General features: G+C 43.7%; 1 protein-coding gene across 3 annotated transcripts in view; it reads right to left on the bottom strand.

Moving 5' to 3' along the window:
* The window catches only part of LOC144468834 (neprilysin-1), a 119,280-nt gene that overhangs the window by 45,335 nt on the left and 57,631 nt on the right, over nucleotides 1-16,314 (bottom strand). For all 3 annotated transcript variants that reach the window (XM_078178590.1, XM_078178591.1, XM_078178592.1), the window contains exon 6: nucleotides 4,471-4,685. In XM_078178590.1, coding sequence (XP_078034716.1) covers nucleotides 4,471-4,685 — 215 coding nt within the window. The remainder of the gene's footprint in view (nucleotides 1-4,470; nucleotides 4,686-16,314) is intronic.

Below are 16,314 nucleotides of genomic sequence, written 5' to 3'. Positions count from 1 at the left end.
TGTCTCCTCCGCGATTGTGATAACGGCTCAAGGCCGTTGGGGACTTTAATACTTAAGCCCCGACAAAAGAGAGGAGTCGACGGTCGTGTGACGGCACTTCCACGTGCCCGTTAGCGGACCATTTCCCTGGGAACGACGGGGAGCACACCGTTGCCGGATCAACCCCCACGGTAGCGGCTATGTCCTGGACACGCGGTTTATCCGTATCCCGGATTTACACGGATCATGGTTGTCGATCGGCCGACGACTTGATCCGCAACCGTTACGTTTTACAGAAACGTCGCTTTTTGCTGGAACGATCAAGAAAATGGCGGCGCTGCGAGCGGGGTGAATAAAATGTGGGAAGGACTGACTGACTGTCTTTCTCTCTCTTTCGTTTGACTCTGTTTGACTCTGTTTAACTCCATTTGACTCCGTTTGACTCCATTTGACTCCATTTGACTCTGTTTGATTCTGTTCAACTTCATTTAACTCCATTTGACTCTGCTTGACTTCATTTGACTCTGTTTAACTCCATTTGATCCCATTTGACTCTGTTTAAGTCCATTAGATTCTGTTTGACTCTGTTTAACTTCATTTGACTCTGTTTGACTCCACTTGACTCCATTTGACTCTGTTTGACTCCGTTTAACTCCATTAGATTCCATTTGACTACATTTCACTCTGTTGGAATCCATTTGACTCCATCTGTCTCCATCCTCCTCCATCCGCCTCCATTTGACTCCGTTTGACTCCGTTTGACTCCGTTTGACTCAATTTATCTCGACTCTCATACCCAATTCCCTCCACCCCTTTTTTAACTTTCGTTCTTTCCACATACTGTTCTCCGATCTCATTCGCTACAGTTCGACGCTGTTTGGCTCTGTTTGCTCCGCTTCGTTTCGTGTACAGGCCACGAGAGAGGCTCGAAGCGATTGCCCCTCTCTCTCTCCCTCTCTCTCTCTCTCTCTCTCTCTCTCTCTTCGACAGCCGGTTTATCGAACACGATCATCGCGGAACGCGATGGCGGTTGGAAGCAGTTAAAAAGAAACCGGAAAGAATAATTAATGCCCGTCACGTAGTTCGGCCAAGAGTGGTATAGAGAGACCGATACACGTTCCCCGGCGGGGATCGAAGTTCTTCCCCGTCGCCGCCGGCTAAAAAGTTGCGAACTTCCAACGCGTCGAACGAATATCGGCTTCTTTCGGTGGCCGTCGTCGTATATATATATATCTTCCTGATTCGAGTGACTATTTCTTTCTTGTTTAAACCCTCCGGCTGCGTTCTCATAATTGTCATATACAACGTTTGGTAGTTGAACCGTGTCTGAATTTATGTTATGGGAAATTTTGGACAATGTTGTATAATATTGAAATGGTGATGGTAATAAAAATAAATGAATTGTTGAGAATTAAATAATGAAGTTTGAATTCAATATTAAAGTTAGAATTAAATACTAAAATTAGAATTATATACTAAAGTTAGAATTAAATACTAAAGTTAGATTCGTCCCTGATTCCCCACATCCCATATCGCGATTTATTCTCGCATCCACCATGCGCGCAAATAATAAATCGTCGATGTCCCGTCGCGTGCGTCACCCGGTCGCAAATAAACCCAGTAGCTAAAAAAGCTGTGTCGGAAACGGAATTCTTTGTGTCTCCTGCAGTTCTTCTATCCTTCTATCGGCGAACAGCTTCGAAAATTCGGAGGTTTCCGTAGCTCCTCTGTCAAGCAAAGAGAGAGAGAGGGAGCTCGTGATCGATCTGTAAACGGACGGACGCACCATGTGCGCCTGGCCTAGCTCCGCGGGAGAATCGCCGATAAGCCCCCGGTATTAAGCGGTCTCTATGAATAATGAAGATGTTTTTGCTCGCTCGACCGAGTCAAGCTGTTGCAACCGCCCTGGCGAGCGAACAATGGCGAACACGGAAGGGAGACGCGGTGGATGTGCGCCGTCGTTCGATTCGCGAGTTCCAGGTACCAATCTAACCTCACAAGAAATAGATTGAGCAATTGAACGAACAGCCCCTAACAATGAATAATTTGAATTTGAAGCCCATCCTATTAATATAACAGGATAAACATTACAACCAAATAAACTTAATAAAAATAAAATTCCATAATTTATAGAAAAATTATTAACATAAAATGGTACGTGGTTACCATTGGGTTAGGGTACTATTGGCAAGGCACCATTGGCCGATTAGGGACAATATGTATTAACAGATTATGGTCGCAGAAATTAATTAGATCGGTGCATTAATTCTAGTTTCTCGATGCGGATAATTTGTTGATTAAATTCGTTGCAGTGTTTTTATTTCCATTTTTTATTTTGCGAAGGGGTTATTCACAGGGGTGCTTCATAGTCACCACTAGAGTGCAAAGGGTTAATTATTTATTTATTGTATATTTAATCATTTACTCTGTATGTATAAATATTTATTCAGTATATATTAGTATTATATATTAAAAATCATATCAAACCTTCACTCAATTTTATCCGAATTTCCTTCGCCATAAACAATTTCAAATTATTCTAAATTAAACTTAATTTATTCTGTTCCCCAAAAACACTAAACATCGCTCCACTTATGGCCGACTTATGGCAGCGCGTACATCGAACAGCGCTGCTCGGATCTCGCGAGGAAAATGTCTCACCCCCTCCCCTTTCTCCCCAGGAAAAGCGGAAACCGCGGACGGAGGATTTATGCGTTCGCCGGCCAGAACACGCCGCACGTTTGCTTGAAGGAATTAACCGGGTTTTCCAACGGTACGGACGCGCTATCTATTAACCCTCGGCTCGCGCGCGTTTAGCCGAGGCCCCGCCCCCCCTCCTCCCCGAGAAGTATTCATCCCCCGGGTCCACCGACAGCAGAAGCGAACAAGGTAATCCACCCCGCCGTCGTTAATTTCCCTGGGAATCGATGAATAAGAGCCCCGAGCCCGCGTTTCGAAGATTTACAGCGGAAGGAGGGGAGTGGGGGGAGTGTCGCGCACCTTATGGTAACGCGCCGGTCGGAGCACATGGGTCGCTGCCGATAGAATCCAGCGCCGGGCGACGCGGATTTCGCAGTGGAATCGCCGTGGAATCGCGTCCTGCGAACTTCGATGGTTCGAGGAGAATTTCAGCGAGCTTTCGAATGGCTGCGCGACGACGTGTGCGACAACGTTGATCGATGTGAAATTATTTTGGCACGTCCGGAAGGCGCGTTCCAGACGTACGAAATCATTTTTGGTATATTCGAAGGTGTTTTAATTTTTGGTGGATGGTTTGCAGGAATTTTTATTGTTCAAAGCAATTTTTAAAATTTTTTGAAAACAGTATGTTTTTTGACAAATTTTCTGAAAAATATTTGATGGTGTTTTACAGTGTTTGCAACGATTTTTGAAGTATCTACAATAATTTTAGAATACGGGAGTCAAGTTTCGTAACATCTATAGCAAACAATACTAGAATATACTTGAAGCGATGTTAAGACACGTAAGACAATTTGAAAAATATCTAAAGCGATTTGGGGACACGTGAAACATATTTACGACATTACGATTAACAATCTACGAAAGTTTCAGTTAAAAAGTTAACACAAGTATCAATTAACAATTTGCACAAGTTTCGATAAAAAATAAATACAAGTATCAACTGACTATTAACACAAGGAACAATCAACAAATAATACAAGGATAAAACAACACAGAGAAGCAGACAACGTGTTTTTAAAAACGCAAATAAAAATGCGTAAAACAAAACAAGAATTTAATAAAATTAAATTATGAAAAAAGATTTCTTCCGAATTCTTTCCATATAAAATTAAAAAATACAAAACCGATCACCACCATTGAAAAATATTATTAACAATCGCGCCTCGAATAAATTTCGCAGGAAATCGAAAAATCTTGGACGGCGTAAAATCGCGTAGAAAGTACCATAATCGATTTATAGCATGATTGGAGAAATTAATTGGAAGATCGCTCGAAGAAACGGTGCATGTCAACTAGGTTAGTGTACGAGCAAAGGGTCGACGATTTCAGGTGCGCGAGATCACGACGGTGAGACATTCGACGCCGGTTTAACCCTTTCGTTACTCGTACCGAATATATCCGTCACCCATGCGACGATCAATATGGACGCGAGCGACGGATATATCCGTCATCTACGCTGACGATATTATAAATAATAATGTTATTATAAATAGCAGAATTTTATATTCCTTAATATTAAAGCCGGAAGCAACAATTTTTATTTAATAACAAAACACTGTCTCATTTTTTCCCAATTTTTATTTAACGCTTAGGACAATGTTTACACAATACAGGAGAACCGATCACGTGCTAATTTTCGACGCGAAGTCTCTTATTACAGTGAAAATATCATGGCGAACATAGTGCTCGTACCAAAAGGGTTAACGACGGCATTCTCATGGCGGACGCTACGGGGTTTGGCTAGCAATAGTAAGACAGAGAGTATAAGGAAGAATTGTACGGACTCACCAGATTCTCCGCGAAGAAGGCGTCCTCGTGGCGTCTGGTAGGCAGGTCCAAGAAGACGGAGGACCTGGAGCGATCGTACAGGTCGACGTCCACGTAGAAGTCGAAGAGGGGCGCGCCGTTCACTCTGAGCAGCCTGGAGACCAGCGGCGTGATGTCGGCCGGCGCGATGCTCTTCGGGGGCAGATAGCCGCCGAGCTCCCGTAAAAGCTCGTAAACTGAAAACAAGCGGTCGTAAACAAGTTTTAACGGGGTTTCTGAGCGCGGAGCCGGCTAGGAGAACGTGTCGGATGAACGTGGATCAACTCGAACGCGGGGACGCGGCGATGAGAACGCGATGAGATATCGCGTTGTCGGTAAAGGGGTGAGGCGAACTTAAAGATAGAGATAGAGAGAGAGAGAGAGAGAGAGAGAGTGAAAGAGAGGGTGCGAAAAAGAGAGAAAAAGACCGAGAGAAAGAAAAAGAAAGAGCGTGAGCAAAAGAGAGAGGAGGAAAGAGAGGGGGGGGGGAGAGCTCGCGGAGAACGAACCGCGAAATGTCGCGCAACCCTTTCGCATGGCCGTGCGATCACGCGACGCGGCCACAGCTTAAGTAAATGGCAGAATTCAATTTAAAGTTGCCGAGGGAATTTTCCAAGAAACAATCAATTCGCCGCGAGCCTGAAAATCAGCGCCACGGAACAGTGCGACACTGTCAATGGACAAATTCAAAGCATTAAACCTACCACAGTCGTACAATAATGACTGGTTCCTTATTTCTAAATTATTAAAAAAAATTGGAACATGTTCAGAAAACATGATTTTTTAAATTAGATTATTTAATTATAGATCTGAATAAATTGGTATACTGTCCTTTTTGTGAAATGCTTATGCACCCTTGTTAATTGTTTAATGTATGGTGCTGTTCGTGTGTCCTGTTGAACAAATGTTGTAACGTTCATATTCGATAAATATAATAATGTTTTATACATATCAGATAAATGTTATAATGTATTAATGTAATATATTCGACAAATGCACGGTTAACCCTTTGCACCCGGGAGACACCGCTGAAATTGTAACAGCACGCTCCAAAATAATTTCTACATTATGCAAAATTAAATTTCATAAATTATTAAAAGTATCACTGTATAACTGCACGAGTTACAAAATTCAACTTCATACGCATGAAACAAGCTATACCATACAAAATTAAAATGCAACACGTCATAAAACTCATTTTCAAATTACAGTTAAATCGGCATCGACAGCAAAGGGTTAATCGTGTCAGTAAACCAGCCGAAGGGGTTACGATAATAGTTCGACCCCTATTAAACGGACAACGGTGGCTTGTACGGAGCTAAAATTAGCCGACTGTCAGCCGGTGTTTCCGGTTCCGGTACGACCCGACGCTGCGGGCAAACAATTCGTAAGAAGGGTGGCTATGATATTTTCGCTGGCCGGTTGAGGGTAGCGCAGTCATTCGTCATCCGTCTGATTTCTGCGAAGCGGCGTATCACGCTCGCCGAGGCGTGCTGGCGAGCGCGCGCGAGAGAGAACCGCAGCCCGGGCTGAGGCCAGATTGCGGCTAATAAAAACGAAGCATACGTGCGCGCACGCACACGCCACGAGTTTCTAACTAGAAAAAGGGATGTGGGGAGGAAGAGAGGAGAAAGGCGAGATCGCGTGTCGCCTTTGATTACGATCGCAATATAATACGGCCGCTTATAATATCATTGGCGTGGCTTATCCGGCTGGCCGATCGCTTCAATTCATAATACAATTTATTTTCTGACGAGTGAATTAAGAGGCGTGTGCTTGGAAGGGTGAGTGAGAAAGAGGGAGAGAGACAGAAGAGATGGAGAGGAAGCTCCCTTCCTCTGGTGGTAGAAGGAGAGTAAGAGAGAATCAGAGAGGGAATGAGAGTGAGTGAGAGTCAGAGAATGAGAGACAAAGTCATAGAGAGTCAGAATGAGTCAAAGTTAGTCATAGACAGTCAGAGTGAGTCAAAAAGAAAAATGGAGAGTCAGAGAGACAGTCAAAGAGAGTCAGATTGAGTCAAAGTGAGTCAAAGTGAGTCAGAGAGAGTCAGAGTGAATCAAAGCGAGTCATAGAGAGTCAGAGTGAATCAAAGTGAGTCAAAGTGAGTCAGAGAGAGTCAGAGTGAACCAAAGCGAGTCATAGAGAGTCAGAGTGAGTCCGAGAGAGTCAGAGTGAGTCAAAGTGAATCATAGAGAGTCAGATCGAGTCAGATAGAGTCAAAAAGAATAAAAAAAAGAGTCATTGAGAGAGTCAGAAAATGTCAAAGCTAGAAAAAGAGAGAGACTCGACGAGAATGAGGAAGAGTGACAAAGGTAGTCAGAGGGAGAGAGAGGGAACTAGCTCCTCCGTAGCCAAGTCTTCCCCTCGCAGGAGGGCCGTTAGCGTCACGAACGGCGCTTCATGGGAAATAAAGCAGGCTCGAGTGATCTCTCGAGTCGGAGATTTACTCGCGCAGAACGACAGCGCGACGAGTGGCTGCTTAATCGACGCGTTACGCGGCCTTCAGAACAACGACCCGGCTATTATCATAAATTCGTCCTCGCCCGCTTCTTTCTCGCAAAATTATCCCTTGGCAGTCGTTAACGGGCACCATTTGAGATGCAAAAGCGCTGTCGGACAATCTATTCTCGCCGATTTTTTGCCCTCAAATCGGACGATATTTAATTTTTATTGTTTTTCGAATAAAATATTCGACGAAGAAGCGTTCGTTTGGATAGTTGTTTTATATAAATATTTGATCGAATATAAATAATGCTTTTGGCTAATGTTATATTGTTGTATTGTATATTTTATTTTGTTTATGGAAATTTTAAATTCGAGCTCGCGAGGCGATTTAACCAGAAATCAGTAGAACAGGTCGGCCGATGGTCAGACAACGAGTGCGCTCGAGTCGAACATCGACGACGCTAATTGGATACAACGGGTCCCAGTAGAACAGATTTGCGATCCTGCGAAGCAACGATCCTCCGCGTAAGTAGAATAAGAAAGCCTATACTCAGACAAGCAAACTGCATATAAGAGGATGCGGGATACGCAAAGGGTTTCCTCGCGCAGCAACGCAAATAAACGAGTTAGAACGTCCTCGCGCGTCTGATCATAGGTTGTCTCGTGTTGCTCGGGTCTTCGCGAATTATACTTATTCTACTTCGACCACCGAAGACACAATATTACAAGCGTTTCTTTCATCGATCGGATTATTATACCATGCTTGCTCTTGATCGTCGTCGGCCGTCCTCGGCCGAATTGATTCGATTTGGGTAAACCCTAGTTTAGTGATCTAACTTTAGATAGCCGCTGATCTACTTATCTTGTTATACGCAAGCCGGTCCATATTTCACTTATCTTATTATACCCAACTACCTATTCCGCTTATGTTATTGCCGGGCACTACCTAATCTACTTACCTCACTATAGGCAGACCCTTTACTTCGTTACAGATAATTCCTATTCTACCGTGTTCTACCTGTGTTCTACGTGCATTCCGTTGGGTGCCGAATAAAATTTGTTTTTCGTTTTATTTTATTTTTTATAATGACTTCTGCGATAATTAGAAAAACGTGTATGCTGTTGGAAAAATATATTTCAGGTGTATTAAATTATTATATTATCATAAATTATTGAAAGTGAAAAACAGCAAACTTTCTAAGCCCAAAAAATCATAGTAAATTAAATTGTTCAAAGAAGCAAAAATAACAATTTTTTAAAGCTGAGAAAAATCTTTCGCACAGCTTTTCCACTTTATCAATCAATAAACAAATCATAAGAAAATAAAATCAAAAACTCGACTAACATAATCGCCATTCCAATAGCTATATTGTATTCGTATTTTACGTTAGTTCTATGCCAATGCTATTCCCCGTCCACCGTTACATTCGGATCCGTTCTAAATCCACTCGTCTGACCACAGGCGATGTTACGCCACACGTAATCGCAGAGGGGGGGATGTTACACAACTCGTAATCACAGGCGATTTTTGTTCCATCTGTCAAGCGTACGCTCACACGTGTCGCCCCTATATCTCGGCTATCTGTCTCTGAAACATCAACCCTAATTCTACCCCCCCACCGCCGCGTGTACACAATATTACTATCCGGCTCGCGCGGCGCAATGCACAATGCCTATTCACCCTGTCCCGCTATAAGCCGACTTAATCCACTTGCTGGATTGTTCCCGTTCTACTTGTCCGACCGCGGATCGTCTCCGTTCCGCTCGCATACGCGCCCACCGTTCCCGTTCTACTCGTACCACACGGCGCATATATCAACCCCCCTCCGTTATACTTGTCTGATCGTCTGTTGTGTCTGTTCCCTTCGTTCGACCGTGGGTCATGCATATCCCAAGGGTGAGGATCGTCAACCCTGGTTATACTACTTGTCTGATCATTTGGTAATGTGTTAAAGTTTGTCTGGCAGTGATATTTTTTATGGAGATTGTCTGCGGGGAATTGTTTTAGCGTTATTTAGTTCTAGATGGAAGTATAACAGGTTGTTCGATTTTATATGTGAAATATTGTTTAAACTGTTCTTGGGGTGGTGGTTGCAAATTTATGGAAATAATGATGTGTGGAATTTTTTGGTTTATTCTACTTGTTTGGTTATTGCTGGTACTGTACTACTTGTCTGATTATGGCTGTTACTATTCCACTCGTCTGTCATAATAGATTGTATTATACTTGTCTGACATAGTTCATTCTATTCCACTTGTCTCGTTATTGCTAATACCAATCCACTTGTCTGACATTGCTCCTTCTATTTCACTTGTCTGATAAAAGCTCGTTCTATTCTACTTGCCTGACTACACCTTGAATTATCTCCTTCGTCTCACTATGCCTATTTCACTTGTCTGACTATACTAACTGTACCGGCTATACTGTCCGGCTCTTACTATTCTACTTGCATCGTTCTTAGCTATAAAACTTCTCTCATACCATCTGTTCTTCAAACACACTATGACACCATAAGACTATAATCATTCTCTCTCTTATCCACATAAGTACATAATAATAATATAATACTACCGTCTGACCACAGACCATCCTATTCCACTCACTTCTTCTGAAATCCATGTTTCTTACTTACAATCCATAATTTAAATTCCCCTAATATTAATACAACTATAACAAAGTCTGACCACAGGCAATCCTATTCTACTAATTTCAACAAGACTTCTCTCTCTCTCCTCCGCGTCTTCTCCAAAGCTATCCATTACCATTATAACCATTCCCTCTTCTATTTACACGATCACATACCACTCCCACACCGCTGTCCGACCACAAACCATCCTCTTCCACTCGCCCGACCCAGCCACACGTCCCTTCGGATTCTCAACGTAACCGTCTCTCTTCCCACGATGATAACCCAGAGGCCGACCCATCGCCGAGCAATTCAATTATCCTCGGGGTCCCGTTAAACATTCCCCCCTCCCTCGGTCGCCACAGGATGAAAAAAAGATGAACTCGTCCGAGGCCATAAATAATCGCGCGGCCACGTTCGGCGAAACGTTTTCTCCGTGCGCGACGATATATCAAACGAAATTATCCCGGGAGAGGGGTTCTCGTCTCTCGGAACGCCGCCCGCCGGAGAATTTCGATTAGAGAGTCTCGGGGAACATCCCCGCCGCCATTAAGGATCGGTCGCCCGGGGAAGAAGGCAAGGGGGAGGACTGCCGAGCGTATCCGTGTTCGCGAGATCCGCAAGTTCGCCGTTAAGTAAAGCTTCGCGTGATTTCAATCGCTCCGAACAATCGCGCGGGTCGCGTTGTATATATACGTGTGTGTGTGTGTACATGTACAGAGGAATCGACATCATCAACCACCGCCACCTCCTTCATCCCTCTTCTCGGCAACCCCAACCCCCACCACCCAGCTTTCCACAGCTTGTTCGGCTCTATATGTACAGGGTGATTCGCTGAAGCGATTCGCTTCGCTGTTATGAAGTGATGTCTACGTTATCGTTGACTATAGCTAAAAACGGGTTGAATTCTATGATTTCAAGAGATGTTGTATTAAAAATGATTTCTTTTTGGAGGAAAAAGTGCGAAAGGGATTTCTTTATTTATATATGTATAAGGGACGTACTTATGGGACACCCTAAACACATCCACTCCCCCCCTTCCCACCCTTTGCACCTTCACACCTTCGCAAGTCGTCCTCGAGAGATCGGGAGGAATAATTTTCATCCCCACGCCGAGTTTTCCGCTCGATGCAACCGGCGAGAGGGATTTATAGGTCTCCGGGCCGATTTTAATAAAGTAAATGTGTATCGATTCGCGGCGGCGGCTGCTCGGCGCGCAAACAGCCGAGTGTCAGCTTTAAGGGCGCCCCGCGTAATTTGATTACGCGCCGCGCGAGCTATCGAAACCCGGCGCTGTCGATCCGCGGATCGTTCTTTATGTCTCGTTGCAATCAGCCGGATTTCCACCGCCGATATGCCGCGGCTGCTGCTACGCCACTGTCCTCGCTGGGAATATTTGTTCCGGGATGGAACGGCGGCTGGCTCGGGGTTTATTTGATTGCTTCAGACACGGCTCTCCGCCGGATATTCTTTCGTATCGGGGAACCGATTGATTAACGCCGCCGCCGAGAGGAAAGTAATTGCAGTCGGCACTGATTATGCGAGACGCTTTCGCAAGAATTATAGCTCGGCGAAGTATTTTTTGGTGATCGAAGGTGGGCGAATTATTTTAAGTGAATTATTTTACGTAAAAATTAGGTAAAAATTGCAAATTGCAATTTTGTTAGCGTGGATGTTATTTTGAGACGTGGTGGAACAATTATGATAATGTCTAAGAGTCGTTTACTAGAGTGTAAAGGGTTAAATTATTGAGTTTGGTTATTGGAGCAACGTTTCTTCCAACTAGATTGTTTAAAAATACATTCGTCTGCAGCACTGTTTGCTAAATATTGTTATCAGGTGTTTAATTTTCATATGAAATGAATTATTGATTTTTTCGAATTATTATTATTACATACTACATTATTACTGCCGCATTAATTATTCCATATAACAAACGCATCGAGCGATCACCTGTCGAGAACAGGCTCTCAAAAATCACCGCTCGCATTAGCAGATGAAATGATTAATATACAAACTAAAATTCGATTCGGCGACGAAATGGATCGGCGCGTTGGAATTAATTATTCATGCGATCGCAAATTGGGAAAATCCCGGAGGCCCGTCGCGGCAAACAAACTGCAGCTTTTCCGGCTGATCGATCGCGGAACGCGCCGGGGATCGATCGATCAAAAGCGCACGCGAGGCCAAAGTACCTTGAATCATACCCCGTTAAAATAAAGTTTGACGCTGTTCGGTGGTGTCCCAGCGGGAACGGCGGCGAAATCAATCGGGCGGCGTCGGTGGTGGAAAAAGGGTCGCAGGCGCGCGCGCGAGCGGCCAAACAAACGCCTCGCCGCGGACAAAGCGAAGCGCGACGTTCTGCGACGCGGGGAAACCGCTTTTTGCTCCTCAGCGGCGCTATTCACTGCGACGCTGACGAGGGGACCGAACAGAACTTCCGGCTTTCAGCGGAAAGTTCGCTTTTTCCCCGCGATGGGAACGACTCGGTGACTCGGAAAGACTCGACGATCTTGACCCGAGTCGCGACGACTCGCGTCTTGCAGGCGCCGGCCCCGGACGACGTGGACCAAACTTAATGTTAAACTTATTCATTCTTAAAAACGTCTAATAATAATTGTCTTGTGAGAATTAAGCGACTAGGATTTATTCAAATTTTCTTTTGCGATGTCTTTCTGCGTTTAAAAGGTTGGTGTAAAAAAAAAATCCACAGACCTCCCAAAATTTTTTTTCTAAATGTCATGCATAGCAGAATAAAGTTCAAGCTTTCCTCTTTAATTTAAAAAAAACTAGAAGCAGCTACGATTTTTTTTCACAAAGTTACAGCGAAATAAAGAGAACACTTGCAAGACGAGTATATTCGTCAGAGTTGAGTGATGGACGATAATAAGTGGCAACTTTGAAAGTCCATATCTCCGCGAAAAATCATCGTAGAATGATGATCTTGCCCTCAAATTAAAGCTTGAAATGTCTACTTTGACACTCTATTTCTCAATTTTAATTCTAATTTACCATCATCTCTGCATTTCTTTAAATATGAGACCATGTTTGTCGCATTAAAAGTGCCAATTTTGAAAAAATCTACAGTCCTCCAAAAATTTTTTTTCTAAATGCCAGTTACACTAGAATAAAATATAATCCTTCCCCTTTAATTTAAAAAAAACTAGAAGCAGCTGCGATTTTTTTTCGCAAAGTTACAGCGAAATAAAGAGAACCCTTGCAAGACGAGTATATTCGTCAGAGTTGAGTGATGGACGATAATATGTAGCAACTTTGAAAGTCCATATCTCCGCGAAAAATCATCGTAGAATAATGATCTTGCCCTCAAATTAAAGCTTGAAATGTCTACTTTGACACTCTATTTCTCAATTTTAATTCTAATTTACCCCCGTCGCTTCATCTCATTAAATATGACACCATGTTTATCGCATTGAAAGCATCAAAGTTTGAAAAAATCTGTAGCCGTCCTAAAATTTTTTTTTTAAATGCCACTTAGATTACAATAAAGTATAATCCTTCCCCTTTAATTTAAAAAAAACCAGACCCATCTACGATTTTTTTTCGCAAAGTTACAACAGTCTAAAGACAACCTTTCCAGGACGAGTATACTCGTCGGACATACTACAGTGTTAAAACGACTATAACTGTATATAGAATGCAGACAGTTGTCGCGGAGGTCGTTCGGACAGTTATTCAAAGATACACGGTATTTCTGGGCGGCTGGAAACGGTCTCGGTTTCAGCAACCGGGGGGAGATGGTTTCACCCTCGTGCGATCGATCTTTCGGCACGGTCGAGCGGGCCGACGCGCTTGCGACCGGGGTCGGGAGCTGGTTTCGAACCGGCCGCGCAAAGTCACGGAAGTGTCGACCGATCGGGACTGTCCTTGACACGGATCCGAGTCGAGCGTTAACATCGGTGGGGGTTAAAAAAAGCTGCCCGACCACACTAACCCTTTCCAACGTGGGGAGCTACACCACATTGCCACGTCCACAGAGTGGTGTACGCAACTGTTTTAGGTTGCATATTCGATTAATAACTCGATATTAATAACTCGGTTATTAATGCGTTTACGAAAAAATGACAAAGGGGGAAGGGTGATTGGTTTAAGGGACACTATGTCTGGAGACCCTTAGATTTTGCTCGAGTGCATCGGTGCATGTGCACTTAAGAATTCCATTGTTTTTTTTTAAATGGAAATATATAATTTTTCTTTTGCAGCTCGATTAATTTGTTCATTTTATGGAAAAAATTATTGAGGCATTATTATTGTTATTATTGATATTGTTAGTGTATACCGCTATTGTTACTGCTACAGTTACTGCTACTTTATACTGCTACTGCAACTGCTGTTTTTTTTTGTGCTCTTCTTCCACAAGGAACAATGGCCAACTTTCTAGTGCGACTTGACAATCTTTTATCCGAGGCTAGAACGACACTGAGAGATCATCAACCGGACCCTTCGCTCTCTACGTTTCCCCTAACATGACTGGAAACACCGGACACACGCTCGCCGACCTCTCGCACCTGTCTCGAGCGTTTTAAGAGACCGGCATCGAATTGCTCCTGGCTTTGCTGCAATTATTGCCTCCCAATTGCAACAGTCTACTCTTAGAATTAATTAATTCTTCGAATTAAATAGAATTGCTATTATATATAATTTAATAGAATTATTACTATATATACAATTTACTATAATTATTATCATATCATATATGATTATCCGAACGTCCGTATCGCAGGGTCCCAATAAAATATTGCCACCGAATGACCATAAATAGTCCGGTGCCATATAATAAATCATTACGATCGAGAAAATTCTGACCGCTGTTACAGTGAAGATAACGTCGTAGCCGCGAGGGGCTTAAGCCCCCCCACGCCAAAAGCATTTCACCGTTTAATCTACAACGAAATCCCAAGCCGCCGCGGTCGTGTGCTAGCATCGTTCATTCGCGACACTAATTATCCTTCCTGAAATGGGTTTCCTGCGAGCGACGACGAAAAGAGGCAACGAAAACGGTACCGAGAAAAGAAGAACGAAGGAACAGCTGGACTAGAGTAACGAGAGAGTTTGGTACAGTGAGTGGATGATCGCGGCGATGTACAGTGTACAGTATAGTATATAGTATAGTATTCATTGTACAGTGTCGAGTATAGTATACACTACAATATACAGTCTACAGTATTATATAGTATAGTATAATATAGTATAATATACAGTATATAGGGTACAGTATAGTAAACAGTCTACAGTATAGTATACAGTACAGTATGCAGTCTACAATATAGTATAGAGTATGGTATGTACTACAATATACAGTCTACATCCTATAGTTCAGTAAAAAGTCTACAGTATAATATACAGTAAAGTATACAGTCCAGTAAAAAGTCTACAGTACAGTATACAGTCTACAATCCAGTAAAAAGTCTACGGTACAGTATACAGCGTGACAGTGTGCAGTGTACAATTATGGCTGTGTCCAAAGCCGGTGACAAATAGACGGTGGAAGAAAAGAAACAGGAAGTAATTGATTATTAGCGCGTGGCGTCTGTATCCGTCGTTTCGCGCGCGAGACGATCCGTTTCGCCAATTACCGGCCAAGATTAATTGCGCCGTCGGAAGAAGGGACCAAGCCCGGTTGGACCGCTTCCATCCTCCCCCTCCCCCTCCTTCTCCCCCGCCCCTCTTCTCGTCCGGTTCGCGGTGTGGCGTCGAGCAAGGAAGAAAACGAGGAAAACGAGGCGCGGCGCGTCGCCGAAAACCCCCGAGAGTCGAAAGTCTCGAAGGGTGTCAAGGTTGGCCAATTTGGCCTCGGGCTGCCGGAGGATAGCCCGGCGGCGGATGATTTACTTCGGGCCGCTGCTCGTGAAACTATTCCGTTTTGCGGGTGTAGGAGTCCCTCCCCCCCCCCCTCCCCCCTGGCCGGAAACTATGCCGGGGATTCGGACACCCCCCTCTCCCCCTTGGGATCTTTTGCTTGTTCCGTTGTACCCGTGCACTCTCGCCCGCGGAACCCGGCCTTCTCCCCGGGAACTTTCGAACCGTGTCACACCTCCCCGTCGGAAAATTGACAATCGTCGATACTCTGTGGGACGCCTGATCATCTCGGCCGGCCTTGGGCAGATGGATAATTGTGATGCGTGCGATTGTTATCACATTTATATGTTATTATACTGTACGTAGTTCTATTATTGCATATTGTAACATGTTGTATAGTATAGGACAGTAAAGGATAGTATAGTATAGTATACTGTAGTATAGTTTAGTACAATGTACCATAAGTACAGTTCGGTACAGTATAATACACTACAGCGTAATATAGTATAGTATACTGTAGTATAGTTTAGTTCAGTACAGTTTAATACAGTCTAATACAGTATAGTGTAATATAATATAATATGCTATAGTATAGTTTAATATAGTTTAATACAGTATACAGTACAGTATGGTGAAGTGTACCGTAGTAAAGTACAGTATGATACGCTACACTATACCATAGCATAATTAAAAAGTTCGACTTCTTATTATACATTGAAATTCGAAGCTCCCTATAAAGGAAGAACTGTACAGTCCGCCTTCGGCGATTACGGCACATCCGACTCGAACCAAAATGTCGCCAGGTGTCGAACACGCATTGTAGATCATCGAACGATACCTGGAGCATATCCGATCGGCTCGCGGGAGAACACGGCGGCGGCGGCGGTGGTAGCCCCCCGGGTGCGTAATTATGCAGGCGAACGCACGGTAAATGCGC

The sequence above is a fragment of the Augochlora pura genome, chromosome 4 (assembly GCF_028453695.1).
Source record: "Augochlora pura isolate Apur16 chromosome 4, APUR_v2.2.1, whole genome shotgun sequence".
NCBI classification, from domain to species: Eukaryota; Metazoa; Arthropoda; class Insecta; order Hymenoptera; family Halictidae; genus Augochlora; species Augochlora pura.
The sequence above is the reverse complement of the archived record's forward strand: the minus strand, read 5'-3'. Positions and strand labels throughout refer to the sequence as shown.